Source organism: Macaca thibetana, chromosome 7 (genome assembly GCF_024542745.1).
Source record: "Macaca thibetana thibetana isolate TM-01 chromosome 7, ASM2454274v1, whole genome shotgun sequence".
In the NCBI taxonomy this organism is placed as follows: Eukaryota; Metazoa; Chordata; class Mammalia; order Primates; family Cercopithecidae; genus Macaca; species Macaca thibetana.
In genome coordinates, this window is record NC_065584.1 from 161,806,171 (window position 1) to 161,828,237 (window position 22,067).

At 39.8% G+C, this 22,067-nt stretch overlaps 1 protein-coding gene across 1 annotated transcript in view; it reads left to right on the top strand.

Annotated features, from left to right (window-relative positions):
* RCN2 (reticulocalbin 2) overlaps nt 1–22,067 on the top strand; it is a 466,582-nt gene that overhangs the window by 443,547 nt on the left and 968 nt on the right. The window contains exons 2-7 of the mRNA XM_050799899.1: nt 4,383–4,613; nt 4,987–5,092; nt 8,465–8,661; nt 16,934–17,047; nt 20,259–20,355; nt 21,543–21,685. Coding sequence (XP_050655856.1) covers nt 4,470–4,613; nt 4,987–5,092; nt 8,465–8,661; nt 16,934–17,047; nt 20,259–20,355; nt 21,543–21,685 — 801 coding nt within the window. The 5' untranslated portion in view covers nt 4,383–4,469. The remainder of the gene's footprint in view (nt 1–4,382; nt 4,614–4,986; nt 5,093–8,464; nt 8,662–16,933; nt 17,048–20,258; nt 20,356–21,542; nt 21,686–22,067) is intronic.

Here is a 22,067-nt window from a genome sequence, read left to right on the forward strand (position 1 = left end):
CTCTGGAGGGTGCAGCAACAAGGTGCCATCTTGGAAGCAGAGAGCAGCCTTTGCCAGGCACGAATCCTGCCCATGCCTTGATCTTGGACTTTCCGGCTTCCAGAGCTGTGAGAAATAAATTTTTGTCCTTTATAAATTATAAATACAGAATTATAAATCTGTATTTATAAATAAATTTATAAATTATCCTGTCTCCAGTATTTTGTTCTGGAATGGACTAGGATACTGCCTTTAGAAGTGTATATACTGCACACAGAAAACCTCTAGAAAGTTATACCCCAATGTTAATAGCAGTTATTTACGAGAATGGGATTTGGGATCTTTTTTTCCTTTTTCTTATTTGCATATACTGGTTTTCCTAAAATAAACAAGTAAGCAAAAATGAACAAGTAAGCATGCATAACTTGTGTAACTCCTTTGTTTCTACACTGTCACCCAGGCTGGAGTGCAGTGGCGCAATCTCAGCTCACTGCCTCTTCCGCCTCGCAGGCTCAAGCCATCCTCCCACCCCAGCCTCCTGAGTAGCTAGGACTACAGGCACATGCCACTACACCCAGCTAATATGCTTTTTTGTATTTTGTTTTTATAGATCTGGGGTTTTGCCATGTTTCCCAGGCTGGTCTTGAACTCCTAGGCTCAAGCTATCTGCCTGCCTCAGCCTCCCAAAGTGCTGGGATTACAGGCAGGAACCACTGTGCCTGGCCAATTTTTAGTTTTATTTTTTAAAAAGAAATTAACCTCAAAATCCCATAAACTTGAGTTTGATCCTGAATCAAAAAACCAAAGCCCAAATCAATCACAATCCCCTGAACACCATCTGGTGATGCAGTTGCAATCAGAGCTGCATTTTCTCTTCCTCGGTGAGATCTGTGAATACCTAAGACTTGAATGCATGGTGTGACTATAAAGCCATGCCTGAGTTTTCTTAAAACACTCGAGAACTTACAAATTCAAGAAGTGCTGTCTTTCAAAGTCACTCCACTTGTTTCAGCTTTGGATTTCCTCCATGAAATTGTCTTCAGAGCTGGTTTAGTAATGGCAAAGTAAATCAATTTCATTATAATTCATAAGAAACGCTTGCTTAAGCCACAGTCTTATTCCTCTTTTCATGCCCTCTTTCTTAGTGTTCTTTATTTTTATTGCTAATGTGTTTGACTAAGACTTCAAGGTCCTATTGTTGAAAACCTGGGGAAAAGAGTATGGGAAGAGGTTCTGAGGCATAATAAAGCCTGGGGCTTGGGGAGGAGTACAGGGAGGGGGCTGGACAGTTTGAATGTTAGGCCCAAAGGTAAGGTGACCATAAAATTTATCACCCCATTCTGGTATACTTTTGAGTGTGAAATAGTCATGATTAATAATCATATCAGGTCAACCAAGATGTATGGTCACCCTATGTGTATAGGGAGCAAGTCAAGGAAGGCACTCTAATAGCTGTCCACTTGGGCTACCTTTAGGGCAAGAGATGCACCAGTACAACTGGCCAAGGGCCGTAAATGTGAATTGCCGGAAGTGGAGGATGGCTTCTGTTTGAGGATGGAGCTATCACTGGGACAGATCCATCTTTAATTTAGGGAAATCTTACTCAGTGAAAAACAGTTACATTGAATTTCTTGGAAGTACTTCTAATAGGTTATAAAGATTTTGTGACTACTTACACATTCAGCTACTCCTTGGAAATGAAAAGATTTTTAAGGTATTATAATACACCCACCCACCTACACATTTTCTTGTCACCTTTTGAGACTCCACCATACCCCTGGAATTCTCACATTTCCGTCTCCCCTCAAAAGACTGACAAAAGATTAAACAGCCAACAAAATCCCCCTAATTGCATGATCATTCAGTCTAAGTTGTTCTCCCATTCCCTGCCTTATAGTCTGTTCTTTTGTCTTGTGTTTTCCATCTGTGCAGTCTCATTGAGTTTGTTGGCTTTCCCACTTAAGTTGTTTATTGTGCCAAATCTCATTCATTCTGGTGGAAATCAGCCTGCAACACAAGGGTCCACGCCATATATATTAAGTATTGCTTTGTTTTTTAAGCCACTGCTTATTGTAACACACATCTTACCAAACTCAAAAAGCAAGAAATCAAATCTTTCTTTCAATAGTTTCAAAGTTAACTTTACTATCCATAATACATACTTCTAAAAGAATTCCAGAATAGCTGAATTCATACATTTCACAAAAATTTAGGAGAAATCACACAGTTCCCTACCTCGAGGCTCTCACAGCAAACAAATCCAAAAAAATGATCAACTGTATACTTAACATTTGTGTACTTTATGTAAATTATACCTCAATAAAAATATAAATAAAACCAATTTTGCTATGTGCTATGGGCTTTTATAGGTCAAGAAAATTGAACTTTGGAGTCTCATAACACTTTTTTTTCACACAGGTTACTTATTTTAGATATTTATTTTTCCCTGAGTAAAATGGATTAATCACAAGTAATGACATTGGATCAGTCTTGCCTCTTTTAAGCATAGGCCTTTACTGTAATCTGCTTCCAAACAATCCCAATAAAATCATGGATTTTAAGAGTCAAAAAGTTGCTCAGAGCCTTCTTCAGGGACTCTTAACTTTTTCTGCCACATGGATCCTTTGAAACTCTGATAAAAGCAAAGCTATAGATTTTCTCCCCAGAAATATACACATGCACAAAGATTTTGGGATAAACACACCACTGAAAACCATGCAGGGACCCACTTAGGAACCCAAAGATCTCAAATTAAGATCCACTGAGATAACACAATCCTTTTCCTCCAGATGAAAACAATAGACCCAAGGAGCAAAAGCAACCTGTTTAGGGGCTGAAGACAGAACCCAGACTTCTGATACTGTTTACTCCATTGTCTCTTCAGATATCATTAAGTTCCCTTGGCCCCCAAAACTCCCATCTGTGGATTTCCTGAGTTTAGAAGAACTTCCACAGTACCTTGTAGCCTACCTTTTGTAATTGGAGTCACACCGGAAGCTGGTCAAAGTTTACCTTTTACTTATTGGAGAACAACAGGTACAAAGCAGAGTTCCTTATATTAAATTGGGACATTTTTCTCTTTTTTTCCTTAAAATCCAAACGGAAGTGAAAATTAAAATCCAGCAATAAAGGGTTTTCTTTTTAGTTTAATGAAATCAACTCTAAAATTTGCTTTTATTTATACTCTGAAATTTAAAATTTTGTTCTTCGTTGATCTTTATAATATCGGAAAGATTGAACTTACACTTTGCTCTGTGACTCTTTCAATGTTCTGTGACCAAACAATACATTTCAATCCAACCCAGGAAATTTCTGCGACTTGTGCCCACTCAGTTTTGCAGTTTGGAACAGAATTCTTGCTCCCAATCCAGAGACTGAGAGAAATGAAAGAGGACCCAGAAAGCCTTTTCTTCTGTGTGAAAGGCCTGATCCTAAGTGGAGCAATCAATAAAGAAAAGGGCTCAAGCTGCAGCCTACAAATTCCTTAGAGTTTAATGTGTTCAGGATGAGGTGAAGAAATTACATAAACCCGTGAATAGACATGCAATAGAAGCCATGTGTATAGGCATTCTGTCCCTAAAGGTTTTGCTAGGTACTTACCAAGCTATTCCTTCTGTGCAATCATCTTTTGTTTCTGTACTTGCATGGATGAAAGCTGAACACTTATGTGCCAGCTATTGTTCTAAACCCAGGACATTATTTAATCTTCACGACAATTCTTTAAGGTAGTCTTATTACTATGCCCATTTTATAGATGAGCAAACAAGTTTTCAGGGGCCAAGAAATGAGCAAGGTTATGTAACTTGTAAATCACGAAACTGAGCATCAGATACAAGCATCTAGCTGCATTTCCTGAGTTTGTACGTCCTACTCTGATAAAATAAGTAAGTAGAGATACACTGAAGACTGGGAAAGAATACTGTTGGCCGATTCCTCAGGCAATTTTTTTCGATATTGTATTGTTGTCACAGAAACCTCCAGCCTCTCTCATTGATGGACAGTAGGAGCGACACATGGAGTGGACCAGGAGTTTATGGCAGGAACAAGGCTGACGGGAAGACAGGGCAGGAGTGGGGTGGAGGCGTGCTTTTCGAAGCGTGTCGGGGAAAAGAGAAGGCGCGGGTCGTGGGGGTCTCCCCTGTCTGCAGTCCCAGCATGGCTCCTGGAGCTCTCTGGGTGGCTGCTGACCCCGCATCGCGGCAGCCCGCCCCCAGCACCCCGCTGTCCAATCAGCGGCGCGGCCTGGCCCCGCCACTCGGCGCCGGCCATATAGGCCTCCTCCTGGCGCGCCTCCGCACCGCATTGGTGGACCGGCCCCCGGCACGTCCCTGGGCGTTGTGGCCACCACCGCAGGTTCCGCCTCTCGTTCCCTCCGCCTTCAACGTACGCCGCGCCTCCTCTCTGTAGCAGCCCGCGGAGCGTCGCAGCCGGTCGCGGCCCCCGCCCGCCTCCCTCCTCGCATCTCTCGGTGTCCTCCGCGGGCCGGCGCGATGCGGCTGGGCCCGAGGCCCGCGGCGTTGGGGCTGCTGCTGCTGTGCGCCGCGGCGGCCGGCGCCGGCAAGGCCGAGGAGCTGCACTACCCGCTGGGCGAGCGCCGCAGCGACTACGACCGCGAGGCGCTGCTGGGCGTCCAGGTGAGGCGGCCAGGCCGGTGCTGGGAGGGCCGCGCCTCGCACCGCCGCCGCCGCGGGCTTTGTCCCGGGACAAAGAGGGGCGGCCGGGCGAGGCCTGGCCAGGTGGACCTGACAATGGGGGCCGGGTGGCGCAGCTCTCGCTCTTTGGGGGTCCCGGGGCCTGGAAAGCCTGAGGAGATAGCACGGCCCAAGAGCTGGATCTCTTCTACCCTCAGATCATGGAGGGTGTGTAGGGAGTAGGGGCCTTGAAGTGCAGGTGCGGGTGACCCCGAAACCCTTTGGCAAGGGGGTCTTCTAGTAGCCCTGTTTTTCTCCACCATTTTGCCCCACTGATAGTAATGCTTGGCCCTCCTGTATGTCCTTTCCCCCAAAGGAAGATGTGGATGAGTATGTTAAACTCGGCCACGAAGAGCAGCAAAAAAGACTGCAGGCGATCATAAAGAAAATCGACTTGGACTCAGATGGCTTTCTCACTGAAAGTAAGGACTGCCCTACACAACTAACAATGGAGACAAACACAAACATGTTAAGCAGGGGTGTCTGCTGAATGTATAGATTGCTAATGTCCCAAATTGGAAGTCCTGTGAGAAGGAAAAAAGGGGCTGGGCGCGGTGGCTCAAGCCTGTAATCCCAGCACTTTGGGAGGCCGAGACGGGCGGATCACGAGGTCAGGAGATCAAGACCATCCTGGCTAACACGGTGAAACCCCGTCTCTACTAAAAAATACAAAAAACTAGCCGGGCGAGGTGGCGGGCGCCTGTAGTCCCAGCTACTCGGGAGGCTGAGGCAGGAGAATGGCGTACACTCGGGCGGCGGAGCTTGCAGTGAGCTGAGATCCGGCCACTGCACTCCAGCTTGGGCGACAGAGCGAGACCCCGTCTCAAAAAAAAAAAAAAAAAAAAAAAAAAAAAAAAAGGACATGGAGAATAGGTTTTACACCTGCAAATCTTTAGACCCTGAGAACCAAGTAAAACTCGGTGCTTTCTCCAGTTATATATAAACATCATGGACCCTATACTCTATGTGCAGGTCACACCTTGAGACACCCTCTTTCTCACATGACTTTTGTTAGTGTCAACAATATGATTTATTTTAGAGAAATATGCCCCAAAACTTTACTGCAGTAAATAATTTGCTCTTTTGATATATGCTTCATTTAAATTTTAGGAATTTGCTTCTTTTTGTAAGCAAGTAGAAAAAGACCTGTTGCCTGTGAATTACGTTTATTACAACATTATACCAAAATATTAGAGCTGGTAGGGGCCTTAGGATCATCTCGTCCACATCACTTTGTGGAGATGAAGAAATGAAGCACATGAATAAGTGCCTTCTACAAATAAGTGACAAAGCTAGGACTAGAATCCAGGTGTCCTGCTCTTATTTCAGGTTTTAATATCCTTCAGTTAAAAAAAAATCTGAGTGCTCTCAGGTAAATTCTCTAGTCAGAAATGAAATGTGCAGACTATTAAAAGAATGTGCTAAATAAATTGCTGTGCAATTGTCTCTCCCCATTGTTCAATTCAAATGATGTACCCTGTCAGCATTCCAAGTGGGTCCTCAGAAAAATTCAGGTTGTTACTGTGACTCTTAAGTTAGCTGTTTTTCTGTAACTCTAATTTAAACGCTGTTCATCATCAAGGAATGAAGTTGCTGGAGAAAAAAACTGGCAAATTTAAGTTGTGCTGTCAATGACATATTCACATTGGAACCCTCTGGAAGATTAAGGGCTTTTTTGTTCCACTTAATTAGACAATAATAGCAAAACCTTTGGACTCTGATTATCCAATCTAAGAATAAGTCAATCTTTGGTTATACTAGAGTAATCAAAGAACACAACACGTTGATTTGGAAGACTGCATGGTACCTGTCTGGTAAGACCTAGATATGTTCAAATATTTAATAGTAAGGTTTTAAGAAGTTTAAAGTTAGAAAAATTTTAGTCCAAATATTCATTATACAGATGAGAAGAAAAGTTTGAGATGGTAAACTACCCCCTAATGGCAAAGCTGAAGTGTGAACCCACATTTCTTTCTGATCCCTGTTCCATTCTGTTTTCTTCTATGCCATTATGATCTCTTTAAATAAACTAGAAGAAAGACTCATGGTGCTTACAAAAGGCTTCATTCTACTTGAGGACCCTTAAGATAATTTTGGCAATTTACTCTTTGAGGGCTAGGTCTGGAATCAGATGTTAAGAGGTAGCAAAACTCAGTAGGAACTTAGGCTTTGAAGCCAAACAGGTTTGAATCTGGACTCTGCTACTTACTAGTTATGAAGGCTTGGACTTTTCTGAACCTCAGTTTTCTCACCTGTATAATAGTGATGATTATAATTGCATTGTTTTGAAGATTAGAGGCAACAAGTATAGAGGGACCTGATAAATGGTATACTCATGCTGTCCTAACAAATACGTGTTCTTCCCTCCCTGTTTCCTTTAATGTAGTTTAGTAAATATTTCTATGAATAGATTTTTTTTTTTTTTGAGGCAGAGTCTTGGTCTTGTCACCCATGTTGGTGTGCAGTGGTGTGATCTTGGCTCACTACAACCTCTGCCACTCGGGTTCAAGTGATTCTCATGTCTCAGCCTCCCAAGTAGCTGGGATTACAGGCGCTGGCCACCATGCCCAGCTGATTTTTGTATTTTTAGTAGAGACGGGGTTTTACCCGAGATCAGGCTGGTCTTGAACTCCTGACATCAGGTGATCCGCCTGCCTCAGCCTCCCAAAGTGCTGGGATTACAGGTGTGAGCCACTGAGCCCAGCTGAATAGATTTTTTTTTTAAGTTGATTCAGAAGTGGACATTTGAGTTTTAGAAACTTTTTTCCCATGCCTTCAGGTACCAAGTTAAGACAGATAGCTGTTGCAGGAATGGCATAAATCACTACCCATAACTTTGTTAAAATTTCCTCCAGATGTTTTACGACATATATAAAGGTAATATACTGAAGCAGTGTTCTTAGTCACTTGAATACCTTTTCACAATTTAGGCCGTATCTACTTAACCATGTATTATTTTCTTAATATAGTTTTAATTCAACTCACATAAAATTTATTTTAAAGGAAGACTTTGTATCGCCTTCATAAATATAAAACACTATTTTTTATAATACATATTAAAATAAATAGCTATCAAAATATTTATGCTTCCTGAGAGATCTGTGGTAGTTAGCAAAGGTTTTCTGCAAGATTTTGGATAGGTTTTCTGCAAGATTTTTTTAAAGTAAAGTGCTATTTTGGCCAGTTGGTAATTCATTCAACAAATACTTACAGAGCCAGGAACTTTCTAGGCAGTTGATGTACATCAGTGAACAGAACATACCCAAACTTTTATGGAGCTTACATTATTTAGATCATATGTTATAGTATAGAAGCTCCAGCTGGGCACAGTGGCTCATGCCTGTAATCCCAGCACTTTGGGAGGCTGAGGCAGGTGGATCACGAGGTCAGGAGTTTGAGACCAGCCTGGCCAATATGGTGAAACCCCGTCTCTGCTAAAAATATAAAAAGTTAGCTGGGCGTGATGGTGTGCACCTGTAGTCCCAGCTACTCAGGAGGCTGAGGCAGGAGAATCGCTTGAACCGGGAGGCAGAGGCTGCAGTGAGCCGAGATCGCGCCACTGCATTCCAGCCTGGGTGAAAGAGCGAGACTCTGTCTCAAAAAAAAAAAAAAAAAAGCTCCATGAGCTCTTCTAAACAACCTTTTCTTTCCTACCCCATTTCTATTAATACAACTAGGCCAATTCTCAGTATTTGCAAACATCAAAGATTTTGCCTTTTCAGAGGTTTGGAAATCCTTACTCTTAAGTATCAGAATTAACGTCACATACGTTGTGTTCTGGGAAATTCTTATAGGTGAACTCAGTTCCTGGATTCAGATGTCTTTTAAGCATTATGCTATGCAAGAAGCAAAACAACAGTTTGTTGAATATGATAAAAACGGTGATGATACTGTGACATGGGATGAATATAACATTCAGATGTATGATCGTGTAATTGACTTTGATGAGAACACTGCTCTGGATGATGCAGAAGAGGAATCCTTTAGGAAGGTGAGTTCGTGTGCACAAGCTGTTCCTTTTGATCATGTCAGTTCACTTTACCTTCCTGCATGAATGAGCACAAGAGGGCCTGAGGTCGTAGGCTGGATTGTCTTGTTCTCTAGGAAATCACCTGTTCCACTTCAGCAGTCATTTTGATGACTTCCTTTCTGGCCAGATTTAGGACTCTTGTTCTAGATTACCTACATGATCCTTGTATCTTTTTTTCTTAGCTGCATCATTTAATTGTCCTCATTTCCAGAGTTGCTTTTTAAATGTGTTTTGAATGTGTATCTCAATATTTTAATATCATTGAACAATCAGTTTTATCTTTATTAAGAAGACCATTATGGCCCATTCCCATTTTTAAACATGTAGTTTTATATACTCACTTAAAAAAATCTATAGGTTCTACCTCTGTGGATTCAAGCAACTGAGGATCGTAAGTATCTAAAAAAGTAAGTATTAAAAAAAAAAAAACAGGCCGGGCGCGGTGGCTCAAGCCTGTAATCCCAGCACTTTGGGAGGCCGAGACGGGCGGATCACGAGGTCAGGAGATCGAGACCATCCTGGCTAACAGTGAAACCCCGTCTCTACTAAAAATACAAAAAACTAGCCGGGCGAGGTGGCGAGCGCCTGTAGTCCCAGCTACTCCGGAGGCTGAGGCAGGAGAATGGCGTAAACCCGGGAGGCGGAGCTTGCAGTGAGCTGAGATCCGGCCACTGCACTCCAGCCCGGGCTACAGAGCAAGACTCCGTCTCAAAAAAAAAAAAAAAAAAAAAAAAAAAACACTGTGTCTCTACTCAACATGTACAGACTTTTTTCTCTTGATTATCCTTAAATAATATAGTATAACAATGATTTATTTCTCATTTAAGTTGTAATTTGTATTATAAGTAATCTAGAGATGATTTAAAGGAGAGGTCCCCAATCTTTTTGGCACCAGGGACCAGTTTCATGGAAGACAATTTTTCCATAGGACAGTGTGTGGCAGAGGGGGCAGGAATGGTTTTAGGATGAAATCGTTCCACCTCAGATCATCAGGCATTAGGTTCTCATAAGGAATGCACAACCAAGATCCCTCACATGTACAGTTCACAATAGGGTTTGCACTCCTATGAAAATCTAATGCCACCCCTGATCTGACAGGAGGCAGAGTAGAGCTCAGACGGTAATGCCTACCACTCACCGCTGACTGTGTGGGCCAGTTCCTAAAAGGCCACGGACCAGTACCTGTCCGCGACCCAGGGATTGAGGGTCCCTGATTTAAAGTATTCAGGAAGATGTGTGTAGGCTATATGCAAATACTGCACCATTTTATATCAGGGACTTAAGCATTCTCAGATTTTGATAGGGAGGTCTTGGAACCAATTTCCCAGGAATGTGTGAGGGAGGACTGTGTAACAAATTGACCATTGTAACCATTTTAAAGTGTACAGTGCAGCAGTGTTAAGTACATTGATGGTGTTGTGCAACCAATCTCCCCAACTCTTTTCATCTTACAGAGCGAAAACTCTCTACCCATTAAACAATAACTCCCCATTCCCTCCTCCCACTAGCTCCTGGCAGCCACTATTCTACTTTCTGTCTCTGAATTTGTCTACTCTAGGTACCTCATCTAAGTAGACTCATACACTGTATTTGTCTCTTTGTAACTGCCTTATTTTTACTTAACATAGTGTCCTCAAGTTTCCATTTTGTAGCATGCATCAGAATTTCCTTCCTTTTTAAGGCAAAGTAATGTTCTGTTGTATGTACAGGTTGAATATCCCTAATTCCAAAATCAGAATGCTCCAAAATATGAAACTTTTGGAGCACTGACACGACACTCAAAAGAAATGCTCATTGAAGCATCTTGGATTTGGGATTTGCAGATCTCTATGGGATCCTGCTTTCCATTGTTTTGGGTACATACCCGGAAGTGATACTGCTGGATCATATGGTAATTCTATTTTTAATTTTTTGAGAAACCACAGTACCACTTTTCATAGTGAGTACACTCTTTAAAATTACTCCTTTTTTTTTTTTTTTTTGAGACAGTGTATCACTCTGTTGCCCAGGCTAAAGTGCGGTGGTGTAATCTTGGCTCACTGCCTCCTGGGCTCAAGCGATCCTCCCAACATAGCCCCTCAAGTAGCTGGGATTTCACACTGGAGCCACCACGCCCATCTAATTTTTGTATTTTTTTTGTAGAGATGGGGTTTTACCATCTTGCCCAGGCTAGTCTCAAACTCCTGAGGTCAAGCGATCTACCCACCTCAGCCTCCCAAAGTGCTAGGATTACAGGTGTGAGCCACTGCACCTAGCCCCAAATTACTCATTTTTTGAAAATTTATTATCACTATGAGTTCTAATGTGTCTCATGGTTTAATTTGTTGAAATATATGCTTCTTAATTAAGCAGAACTGAGGAAGACTAATTTTATTGGGGAATTAGTAGAAAATTTTTTCAAGACTTTTAGGAAGTCTATTAAACTAAAAGTATATCAACAGAAATGACTGTGAGCTTAAGGAATTGCTGTATCAAATACTTTTTTTTTGAAAACTAATTTTAAAGAATTAAAATATTTTTTATAGGTACATGATAGTTGTATTTACATACAGGGTACATGTAGTATTTTGATATCACACAAACATATAATGATCAAATCAGGGTAATTAGAGTATCACCAAGAATTTTTTAAAGATAGCTTTTAATGTGTAGAAAAAAGTAAAAATAAAATCAAACATGCTGTTGCAAACTGTCCCAAAACATTAGTCAAGGGTGCTTGGAAAATAGTCAAGGCTCTTCTGTTTCTTAACTTATCCTGTTATGGTATATATCTTTTAATTTTTATTGTGGCCATAATTTATCGTATTAAACAATATTGTGTAACAATGATTTACTCCTCATTTAAATTGTAATTTGTATTATAAGTAATCTAGAGATGATTTAAAATATTTGGGAAGATATGTGTAGGTTATATGCAAATACTATGCCACTTCATATCAGGGAATTGAGCATCCTTGGGTTTTGGTATCTGAGGGAGGTTCTGGAACCAATTTCTCACAAATATGGAGAGAGGAGTGTATAACAAATTTACTATTGTAACTGTTTTAAAGTGTACCATTCAGTAGTGCTAAGTACATTCACAGTGTTGTGCAGCTAATCCCCAGAACTCTTTTCGTCTTGCAAAGCTGAAACTCTGTACCTGTTAAACAATAACACCCCATTCCCTCCTTGGTAAATGCTTTCTAAATGTGCTATTTATTTAGAATCATATTGGCCACTTGAACTCTGTAAGCCACCACTAACTCTAAGTTGGTTAATTCTCTGCTAATAACTACACCATCAATGTGGAGGTTTGGGGCTCCATCCTCAGAGCCAGTCTGCTTAGCTTCACATTTAGCTCCAGCACTTCACAGTTGTGTAACTTTTGGTAAGTTATTAAACTTTCATGTGCCTCAGTTTCCTCATCTCCAAAAATGAGGATAATAATTCCCATTCAGGCCAGGTGTGGTGGCTCACACCTGTAATCTCAGCACTTCGGGAAGCCAAGGTGGGAGAATCACTTGAGCCCAGGAGTTCAAGAACAACTAGGCAATGTGGCAAGACACCATCTCTATGGATACATTTTCTCCTTAAAAATTAAATCCTAAGTAATCTAAAGCTGTATAGTTAGCAAATGCCTAAACAAAATTTAAAAATTAGATGGGCATGATGGTCCATGCCTGTGGTCCCAGCTATTTGGGAGGCTGAGGCAGGAAGATTGCTTGAGCCCAGGCAGTCAAGGCTGCAGTGAGCCATATTTATGCCACTACACTGCAGCCTAGGCAACAGAGAGACCCCGTTTCTAAAAAATAAATAAAAATTTCTACTTTATTTAGGATTATAATAGTGTGGATAAATAGTAATAAATGGTAGCAGTTGGAGGGATAAGCAGTTCTGTTTTGATTTAAAAGAATATTGTTGAAGAAAGCATTTACAGTTCACATAAATTTATATTTAATCAACTTTTTAAAACTTTATGCATTTGTTAACTATCACCTTTAGATTAGTTAGGATTTTCTTTTTTAAGGGGAAAATGTATCTTTTGTTTTTATTTGGGTCTTCATTCTATAGTGGACTAAAGTTAGTAAAACTCATTCTTTTTCTACTTGTAAATACTAAAGGAAAAACGAGTGGTGATAATGAGATTTGGGATCATCTGTCTATTAAGTATCCTCATTTACTATAGGAATTAACTTATCTTAAACCAACTTATCTAAAACCAAAGCATGGTATGGTATGATTTCCCTTCCTAGGAACAACAGAGAAGTTAAATACAGTATTTTAAAATCTTGCTGGAATTAGATTCTAATTGTGTTTTCTATTTTTATTTTTTTGTTACTCAAAAGACTTAATTACTCTCCCATTAAAAAATAAAAAGTGCGTGTTCCTGTATTCTTAGAAGGGGGTGATATAATAGATGGTGCTGAGAAGAAAATCTTCACTTTGAAGAGATACATGACTCATAAATTGTTTATGAACAGTTCTTTTAAAAGGTGTCTGGTTCTAATTCTGCATTCCCTACCAGCTACTTAGAACGTGTTGATTATAACACTCTTCTTTTAAAGGATGAATTAGATGAATCTTAACAGCCTAAAGGAATTGATCGATCCCTAAAATGAACACTTCAATGGGAGTCCTTTTGGTTATTTTTTGTTTTGACAGCCTAGGAATATGTCTGTATCTTCATGAAGTTCCAATCATATGTTTTTAGAATTTGCTATAAGTAACTTCCTGTGTGTATGTGTAGTCCCAGCTGCTCAGGAGGCTGAAGTAGGAGAATTGCTTGAGCCCAGGAATTTGAGGCCAGTCTGGATAACATAGTGAAACCTCGTCTCTTTAAAAAAAAATAACAATGTCCTAAAAACTGATGTGGAGTGTAAAGATGAACCCAGTGCATTATTTTTCAAAATAAAAAATAAAGGATGAGGAATCAATCAGTCTCAGTTATAGACTAAACACTATACCTTAAATAAAATAATCATAAAAAGTAATTGGATATGTGAATAAAATAAAGTTTTCTATACGAAAGTCTGTTAACAAAAGTCAGCTTGATATCTGAACTCTTCAACTTTTTTTTTTTTTTTTTTTTTTTTTTTTTTGAGATGGAGTCTCTCTCTGTCACCCAGGCTGGAGTGCAGTGGCACCATCTCAGCTCACTACAGTCTTAGCCTCCCAGGTTCAAGTGATTCTCCTGCCTCAGCCTCCTGAGTAGCTGGTACTATAGGCACATGCCACCATGCCTGGCTGATTTTTTTATTTTTTTTTGTAGAGACTGAGTTTCACCACGTTGTTCAGGCTGGTCTCAAACTCGTGACCTCAAGTGATCTGCCTGCCTTGGCCTCCCAAAGTGCTGAGATTACAGGCGTGAACCACCATGCCCAGTCTGAATTTTATCTTACATTTAGTAAGTTTTCATATAGAGAATAAAGAACCCTTTCAGGCTGTGAAATGCCTGAAGAAGCATTTCTTTATAATATAAAGAACAGTTATAGTCAACATAGGATAATTAAAGTTTGGGGACCCATCTGGCAAAAGTTCAAGTGTTTTTTGTTTTTGTTTTTGTTTTTGTTTTTTGAGACAGAGTCTTGCTTCTGTCACCCAGGCTGCAATCTTGGCTCACTGCAACCTCCGCCTCCCAGGTTCAAGCAATTCTCCTGCCTCAGCCTCCCAAGTAGCTGGGACTACAGGCGTGTGCCACCACGCCCAGCTAAGTTTTTAGTAGAGATGGGGTTTCACCACATTGGCCAGACTGGTCTTGAACTCTTGACCTCAGGTTATCTGCCCTCGGCCTCTCAAAGTGCTAGGATTACAGGCATGACTGCTGAATGTGCAAGTATAAGCAGTATTTATTTATGTACGATATAACCTTGCATATGGCTAATCAGAATTTTTAAGACCTAGTCGTTTGTTCTAGTATCGCACATTATATATTTCCTCATGTAGAATCATTAGTCTACCAAAAGATGGCAGTTTTGTTCCTCATAAGTTTCTGTTGTCATCTAAAAATAAATGATTATGGTAGCTTTTTTATTACTATACATAACACTTACCCTCTACTAGAATACAAGGTTTTTATATAGAAGAAAAAGAGTGTGGAAGTTTTATGAAACTGACCATCTTTTTTGTTATTTTTTTAGGAATTTGCCACTTTGTATAAAACAGTCTCTGTTTTTGGCTTCTTCGATTTAATGTGAGCTATTCTTATTTCGTGTTCTTCAAATGGCCATGAAATGTGAACCAGAGAAAGCTACTCCTTTCACTTTTTTTTTTTTTTTTAAAAGAAATCTCAGCTCGTTGAAAGAGATCCTTTCTTTCCATAGGCAAATTTGGCCAAATTTAGCTCTTCTCCTGGAACATGGACCTTTTTGCTCCAAAGTGAAGGGTTCTTTCATAAGGAAATCTAAGTACTTGGTATTTTGAATAATGGTTTATTCCAAAAGAATTTGATTGACTCAGCAGAATACCTCAAATTCTTGTTTGTCTGCTTTTTCCATGTTAAACCTGAACATAAAATACAAATTATTTGGTCTAGTTATTTAAAATTATGAAACATTAAGTTAAAAGGAGCTATTTGGAAACAAGTTATTATTTTTTTTCTGTCATGATTGGGTGAATATAACTGGCTTGTAGAGTCTAGATGTTAATAAAACAAATTCTTTAGGGAAAGAGGTGAGCCTCTCCGCTGTAAATCAGTAATTGTAAAAGAACTAGTGTTTAGGTAAATGACTGCTACCTGACCTTTATTATTCTAGAAAACTGGAAAGGGCATTTTTATTCAGTAGTGAAACACTTAAAAGCTTCTAAAATATTTGAAATTGTGCTTTAAAGAAATGCACAGTTTAATACATATCAGTTTATAGGAAGGAAAGGTATTCCCAGAAATTCTTAAAACAGAAATTACACAGGATTAGCAATGTAGCATTATTGGCTCCCAAGGCTCTTGGTTACAGAATTACCATTGAAAATTTTATCAAAAGCAGCCTTGTCCCTGATAGCTGCCGAATTATTTAGAAAAAGGGGGGCGGAGGGGAAGATGGGAGAGAAAGTAGAAAAGGATGTGTGTTTATTAAACTTCTACATGGGATCCATTTAAACTTTTGATGTATTTATATCTGAATATATAGAATTAACACTATAAAGAGCCTACTAAGACTAGACTTCCAGGCTGAGCATGGTGACTCATGCCTGTAGTCCCAGCATTTTGGGAGACTGAGGCAGGTGGAGAGCCTGAACTCAGGAGTTTGAGACCAACCTGGGCAACGTAGTGAAACCCCATCTCTATCAAAAATACAAAAAATTAGCTGGGTGTGGTGGCACACGCCTGCGGCCCCCACTACTTGGGAGGCTGGAGTGGGAGGATCACTTGAACCTGGGAGGTGGAGGTTTCAGTGAGCTGAGATTGCACCACTACTCCAACCTGGATGACGCAGTGAGACCTCATCTCCCCACCCAAAAAAAAAGGAAAAGATTTCCAAATATTAGGTACATATGCTAATATTATGAGATTCTCAACATAACAAGACTGTTTTTCTGAAACAATAATGTATTTTTGAAAAGTCACTTAGAGGACCAGAAACAATTTTTAAAAGCCCTACCAAGATTTAATATGTGGTATAAATTTATTGACTTTTGGGCATTCAAAAAAGTATTGAGATTAATTGTTAAAGTAGACTGTATAGTACTGTAGAAAGAATAGGGAGGATCCAAGTTCAGTAGTTTTGTTTGTTTTTTGAGTCAGGGTCTTGCTGTGGTGTGAAGGCTGGCCTTGAACTTCTGGGCTCATGCAGTCTTCCAAAGCGGCTGGAACTATAGGCGTGTGCCACTATGCCATGCTCAGTATTTTTAGCTGTATTTCTGACTTATCAAATCATTTAATCTGCTTTTCTATCAGTGATCACTAAATACTTAATACTTAAGGTTTATTAATTGTGTGGTAAGGATTCTCATCCCAATTGCTTATTAGAGATTTTTACCCCAGTTTGATAGATGGGAAACCAGAGAGGTTAAGCAGTTTGCGCTGACACCACAGCTAGTAAGTGGCATTGCTGGAATTCAGGTCTGGGTCTATATGACTCTAGAGCTTGTGAGTCTATCCTGCCTTTAATACATGTATTTGTGTAGCTTACCTTCAAAGGGATGATGTGAAGATAAATGAGATAATGGATTGGAATGTACTTTAAATTTCACAAAGTTTGTATTTTTCAAAGTATTTAAAATGATGTGGTATACTAATGAGAAATTTTAATTTTCAAAGCTTCACTTAAAGGACAAGAAGCGATTTGAAAAAGCTAACCAGGATTCAGGTCCCGGTTTGAGTCTTGAAGAATTTATTGCTTTTGAGCATCCTGAAGAAGTTGATTATATGACGGTAAGAAAGAAAGAAACATTTTTAAGAGAATTACTGAGTGACCAAAACTTTAAAAAAATATATTTTAAATATTTGTGGGTACATAGTAGGTGTGTATGTTTATGGGATACGTGAGATGTTTTGATACAGGCATGCAATGTGAACTAATCAAATCGTAGACAATGAGGTATGCATCCCCTCAAACTTTTATCTTTTGTGTTACTAACAATCCAGTGAACACTTAGTTATTTTTAAATGTATAATTAGTTATTACTGACTGTAGTCACCCTGTTATGCTGTCAACTAGTAGATCTTATTTATTCTTACTATTTTTTTTGTACTCATTAACTGTTCTTAGCGCCCCCTCCCCCAACACTTCCCAGTCTCTGGTAACCATCCTTCTACCCTCTATGTCCATGAGTTCAATTGTTTTGATTTTTAGATCCCACAAATGAGTGAGAACATGCGATGTTTGTCTTTCTGTGCCTGGCCTATTTCACTTAACATGATCTCCAGTTCCATCCATGTTGTTGCAGGATCTTTCTTTTTTATGACTGAACAGTTCTCCATTGTGTATATGTACATTTTCTTTATCCATTCATCTGTTGATGGACACTTGGGTTGCTTCCAAATCTTGGCTTTTGTGAACAGTGCTACAACAAACATCGAAGTGCAGATACCTCTTCGACATAGTGGTTTCCTTTCTTTTGGGTATATACCCAGCAGTGGGATTGCTGGATCATACGGTAGCTCTATTTTTAGTTTTTTGAGGAACCTCCAAACTGTTCTCCATAGTGGTTGTATGAATTTATGCTCCCAAGTGACCAAAACTTTAAAACTTGTTCATTAAGTTGTTAAAATAAATCGTATAATCAGAATTTTAAGAGATACACAGATTTAAAATGATCCTAATTCTCCGCACTTAAAATTAGGAGTGGTAAGGAGGCTTTCTGGTGGTGGCGAAGTTGCTTATTGGGAGGGAGAAGGTGAAGGACTGAATTTTAAAATCTTTGTACTATGTGTGAGCAGCAGGCTTCCTCAGGCTATTTTCTCTCTCATAACTATGTTACCTTCAGTGCCTTCCTTATCCTTTTGTAGCTTTCAGACTTTTTTTTGGTTTTTCAATGTTAGTAATACTAGGATTTCTGTTTAATTTACAGCATTACTTATGAAAGCTTTTGGTCTGGAAAAACGTCATGTTTGGATTCTTCTTCATAGGGTTGGTAGGGGTGCAGCTGCTTATAACTAGTAATGTTTTTGCAATTTTAAGCATAATGAGTCCTCTTGTCCCTTTAGTATTTAAAAGAAGTACCAGTTTTTCAAAACTTTTGTTGAATTGTAAGTTTAACTCAACAAATATTAACTGAGTCCTGATTGTGACTTGGCCAGGCTTGAAAGCATAAACCATCACGTTGGAAAATAAAGACTAATGTAACAAATAGCTTTTTAAAAAAGAGACTAAACATTTATATTGAAGTCTGTTGCATGACATCAGCCTCCAGCTACGTGGCGTGGTTCCCTGGATATTTCAAGGAGGGGAGATACAGCTTTTTGTTTAATGTGTCATGGTAGACCCTGCTGCCTTGCATAACAAGGCTACAGATACATTTTTCTCCATAGCTCAGTGGTAAGACACTGTTATTAATACTACTTCTCTTGCCATTGTGAAGCTTCTAATTTCTCATTGGCACAGAATACATGACCCAGTTTAAGAACAATGCTGGGTGTAATTTAAGTGCCAAAATTAAGTTGGGACAAGCTAATTGAGCCCAAAGAGTGACAGGCAAAGGATGGTAGATCTTGATTCTCTGGAGAATAAGGAACAATTGAAGACTAAAGAGGGGAATTACCAGTAAAAGCAATGAAATAATTTAGGCATTATGTAATATGGCCCAGAGTTCTATCTGGCAATGGAATGAAATAGATTTGGGCAACATTTTGAAGAAAGCATATGTAGGAATGTTGACTTACTAAATAAGTGTTAAGGGAAGGTAAGAGTCAGAGATGGGCCAGGCATGGTGGCTCACACCTGTAATCCCAGCACTTTGGGAGGCCAAGGCAGGAGGACCTCTTTAGGCTAGGAGTTCAAGACCAGCCTGGACAACATAGCAGACCTTGTCTCTACAAAAAAGTTAGCCAGGTTTGGTGGCATGCACCTGTGGTCCTAGCTACTTGGGAGACTGAGGTGAGAGGATCACTTGAGTCCGATAGTTTGAGCCTACAGAGCCACTATTATTGTGCCGCTGCTCTCTAGCCTGGGTGACAGAATGAGATCCTATCTTAAAAAAAAAAAAAAAAGGTTGGGGGTGCTAGGCAGGGTGGCTCAAGCCTGTAATCCCAGCACTTTGGGAGGCCGAGGCTGGCAGATCATCTGAGATTAGGAGTTCGAGATCAGCCCAGCCAACATGGCGAAACCCTGTCTCTACTAAAAATATAAAAATTAGCTGGGTATAGTGGCATACGTCTGTGGTCCCAGCTGCTTGGGAGGCTGAGACAGGAGAATTGCTTGAACCCAGGAGGCAGAGGTTGCAGTAAGCTGAGATCACACCATTGCACTCCAGCCTGGGCTACAGAACGAGACCCCATCTGAAAAAAAGAGATAGGAAGATATTGAGGAAAGTACTGAAACAGCTGGCCATTGAACAAGCGGTTGTTTGATAAGAAGCTTTGATAAGAGGGAGGAACAGGTTTGGGGGCAGTTTGGGATGGATAGGGCGAGGTTTGCTGAAGGGGAAGCAAGGAGGTTGAGGTATAATGGCAGGCTGGCACATTTTAGATCTGGAGGCAGAACAGCAGTTCTAAGGTAAGGGCTCTTTTAGAGTTGTCTATGGATTAGAGGGCAAATGGAGTTAGAGACAAGGGTAGTACAAGATGTCTTTCTTGAGAGGGAGAGATGTGTAGAAAATAGCCTGAGTGTAAAGCTGAGGTTGTTTATGAGAGTGAAAGTGGAGTTCTTCACAATATCAGAAGCTTAAGGATGTTGAATTTAAAGCTACATAGTACTCTAGGTTTTATTCTTGCTTCTAAATTCCAGTGTTTAGAAGGATTGTCTTGAAGACATGGACAACCAAAATGATTTTTCCTGTATAAGTACCTTACTAGCTGATTGCACCACTAGAACTCCAATAATTATCATTTATTTCTAAAAGTTCTGTAGTACGATTGAATCAGATGGCGGTGAGACTGAACATTTTGTACCTTTTTTTTTTCTTTTCTAATGAATGTGGAATAGGAATTTGTCATTCAAGAAGCTTTAGAAGAACATGACAAAAATGGTGATGGATTTGTTAGTTTGGAAGAATTTCTTGGTGATTACAGGTGGGATCCAAGTAAGTCACCTGGGAGAATGTGAAAGGTGAAAAGGAATTGAAGAAAGAGACAGCCTTGCTCATTGAAAGCTCTCTTCGACAGGAAATGTAATGAGGATCTGTGCCTGATCCTGCTTGTTTCATTAACTGTAATGCAAGTTCAACAAATGGATTTATAGCTTATCTGAGAACACTGTCTTGCTTACTTTTACTTCCATGTCTAGAGTCAAACATTTTTCTTCCTTTTCGAACAAATCTAATTTTATTATCAGTTTAAATGGGGAAGGAAGGAAGGTAGATTTTTTTTTTTTGAGACGGAGTCTTGCTCTGTCTCCCAGGCTGGAGTACAGTGGCCGGATCTCAGCTCACTGCAAGCTCCGCCTCCCAGGTTCACGCCATTCTCCTGCCCCAGCCTCCCGAGTAGCTGGGACTACAGGCATCTGCTACCTCGCCCGGCTAGTTTTTTGTATTTTTTAGTAGAGACGGGGTTTCACCGTGTTAGCCAGGATGGTCTCGATCTCCTGACCTCGTGATCCACCCGTCTCGGCCTCCCAAAGTGCTGGGATTACAGGCTTGAGCCACCGCGCCCGGCCGAAGGTAGATATTTTTAAACAAAATCCTGTGCTGTTGCAGGTGGATCTTAAAAGAGGTAGAAACATAAAATACTACAAATACTGATGTAAACACAGTATCAGAAGCTTAGTAGAAGGTGAATAAGTGTTTGAAGTTAAGAGTTCGCTTTTATATAAGCAGCTGTTTTTTCAGACTGTTGCTTAAAGACACCAAACAATGCCATTTTTAAATTGGTCACCAGTTTTACTTATTCTGATAGTCACTTTAAAATTACACATGGCATTACTTTGTGAAAATATGTAAGAAACTTTGTATAGAAACATGATATACAGTAAAACATTACCCAACCTCACATTTGGGAAAACTAGATATCAGAACAAAGAGCAGTTAACAAAATTACTAGTTTGTGTTAACATCCAGTGATTTTAAAACTGGGTTATTTAGACTTGTGTCACTTTTGAAAATTGCTATATATTTGTACTTATGCCAGGACTTTTCAGTTAAGTAGTTCTGTTTTATTGGGCTTTCTTTAGTAAACTTTAAATTCACTTCCTTTATTCTAGAGATATACCAAACTTTTTTTTGGATACATGTGATATTCTTGTGTATGTATATTTGTGTTTTTTTATATTAAGCTGCAAATGAAGATCCAGAATGGATACTTGTTGAGAAAGACAGATTCGTGAATGATTATGACAAAGATAACGATGGCAGGCTTGATCCCCAAGAGCTGTTACCTTGGGTAGTACCTAATAATCAGGGCATTGCACAAGAGGAGGTAAGTGTTACAGAACAACTGTTTCTCTCCACCCCCTCCTCCAGATTTGGTGCTGGGGTTTTGATAGGAAAAGAAGTTCAAAATCTTAAGCCAAAGAAAAAAGTAATGGAGTTATTTGGGATTGATGCATTGCTGTGTTTTGAATTTACAAAGTGTTTTAGATTGTCAGGGAGACAGAGAAGTTAAGATTGTGTCATGTATTAATTTGAGAGTACAGTGAATAGAATAATAGTTTGTATTTACTTACAGGGACTCAAAGTAGGTTATAATAATTTTTCCTTGCCTTGATATATCCTGGATTGGATTTGAGTAGAGAGAGACAGAACCCAGTAGAAATGAAGAAAGGAGATAATGGGAAAAGCAGTAGACAGACCTGGTTACA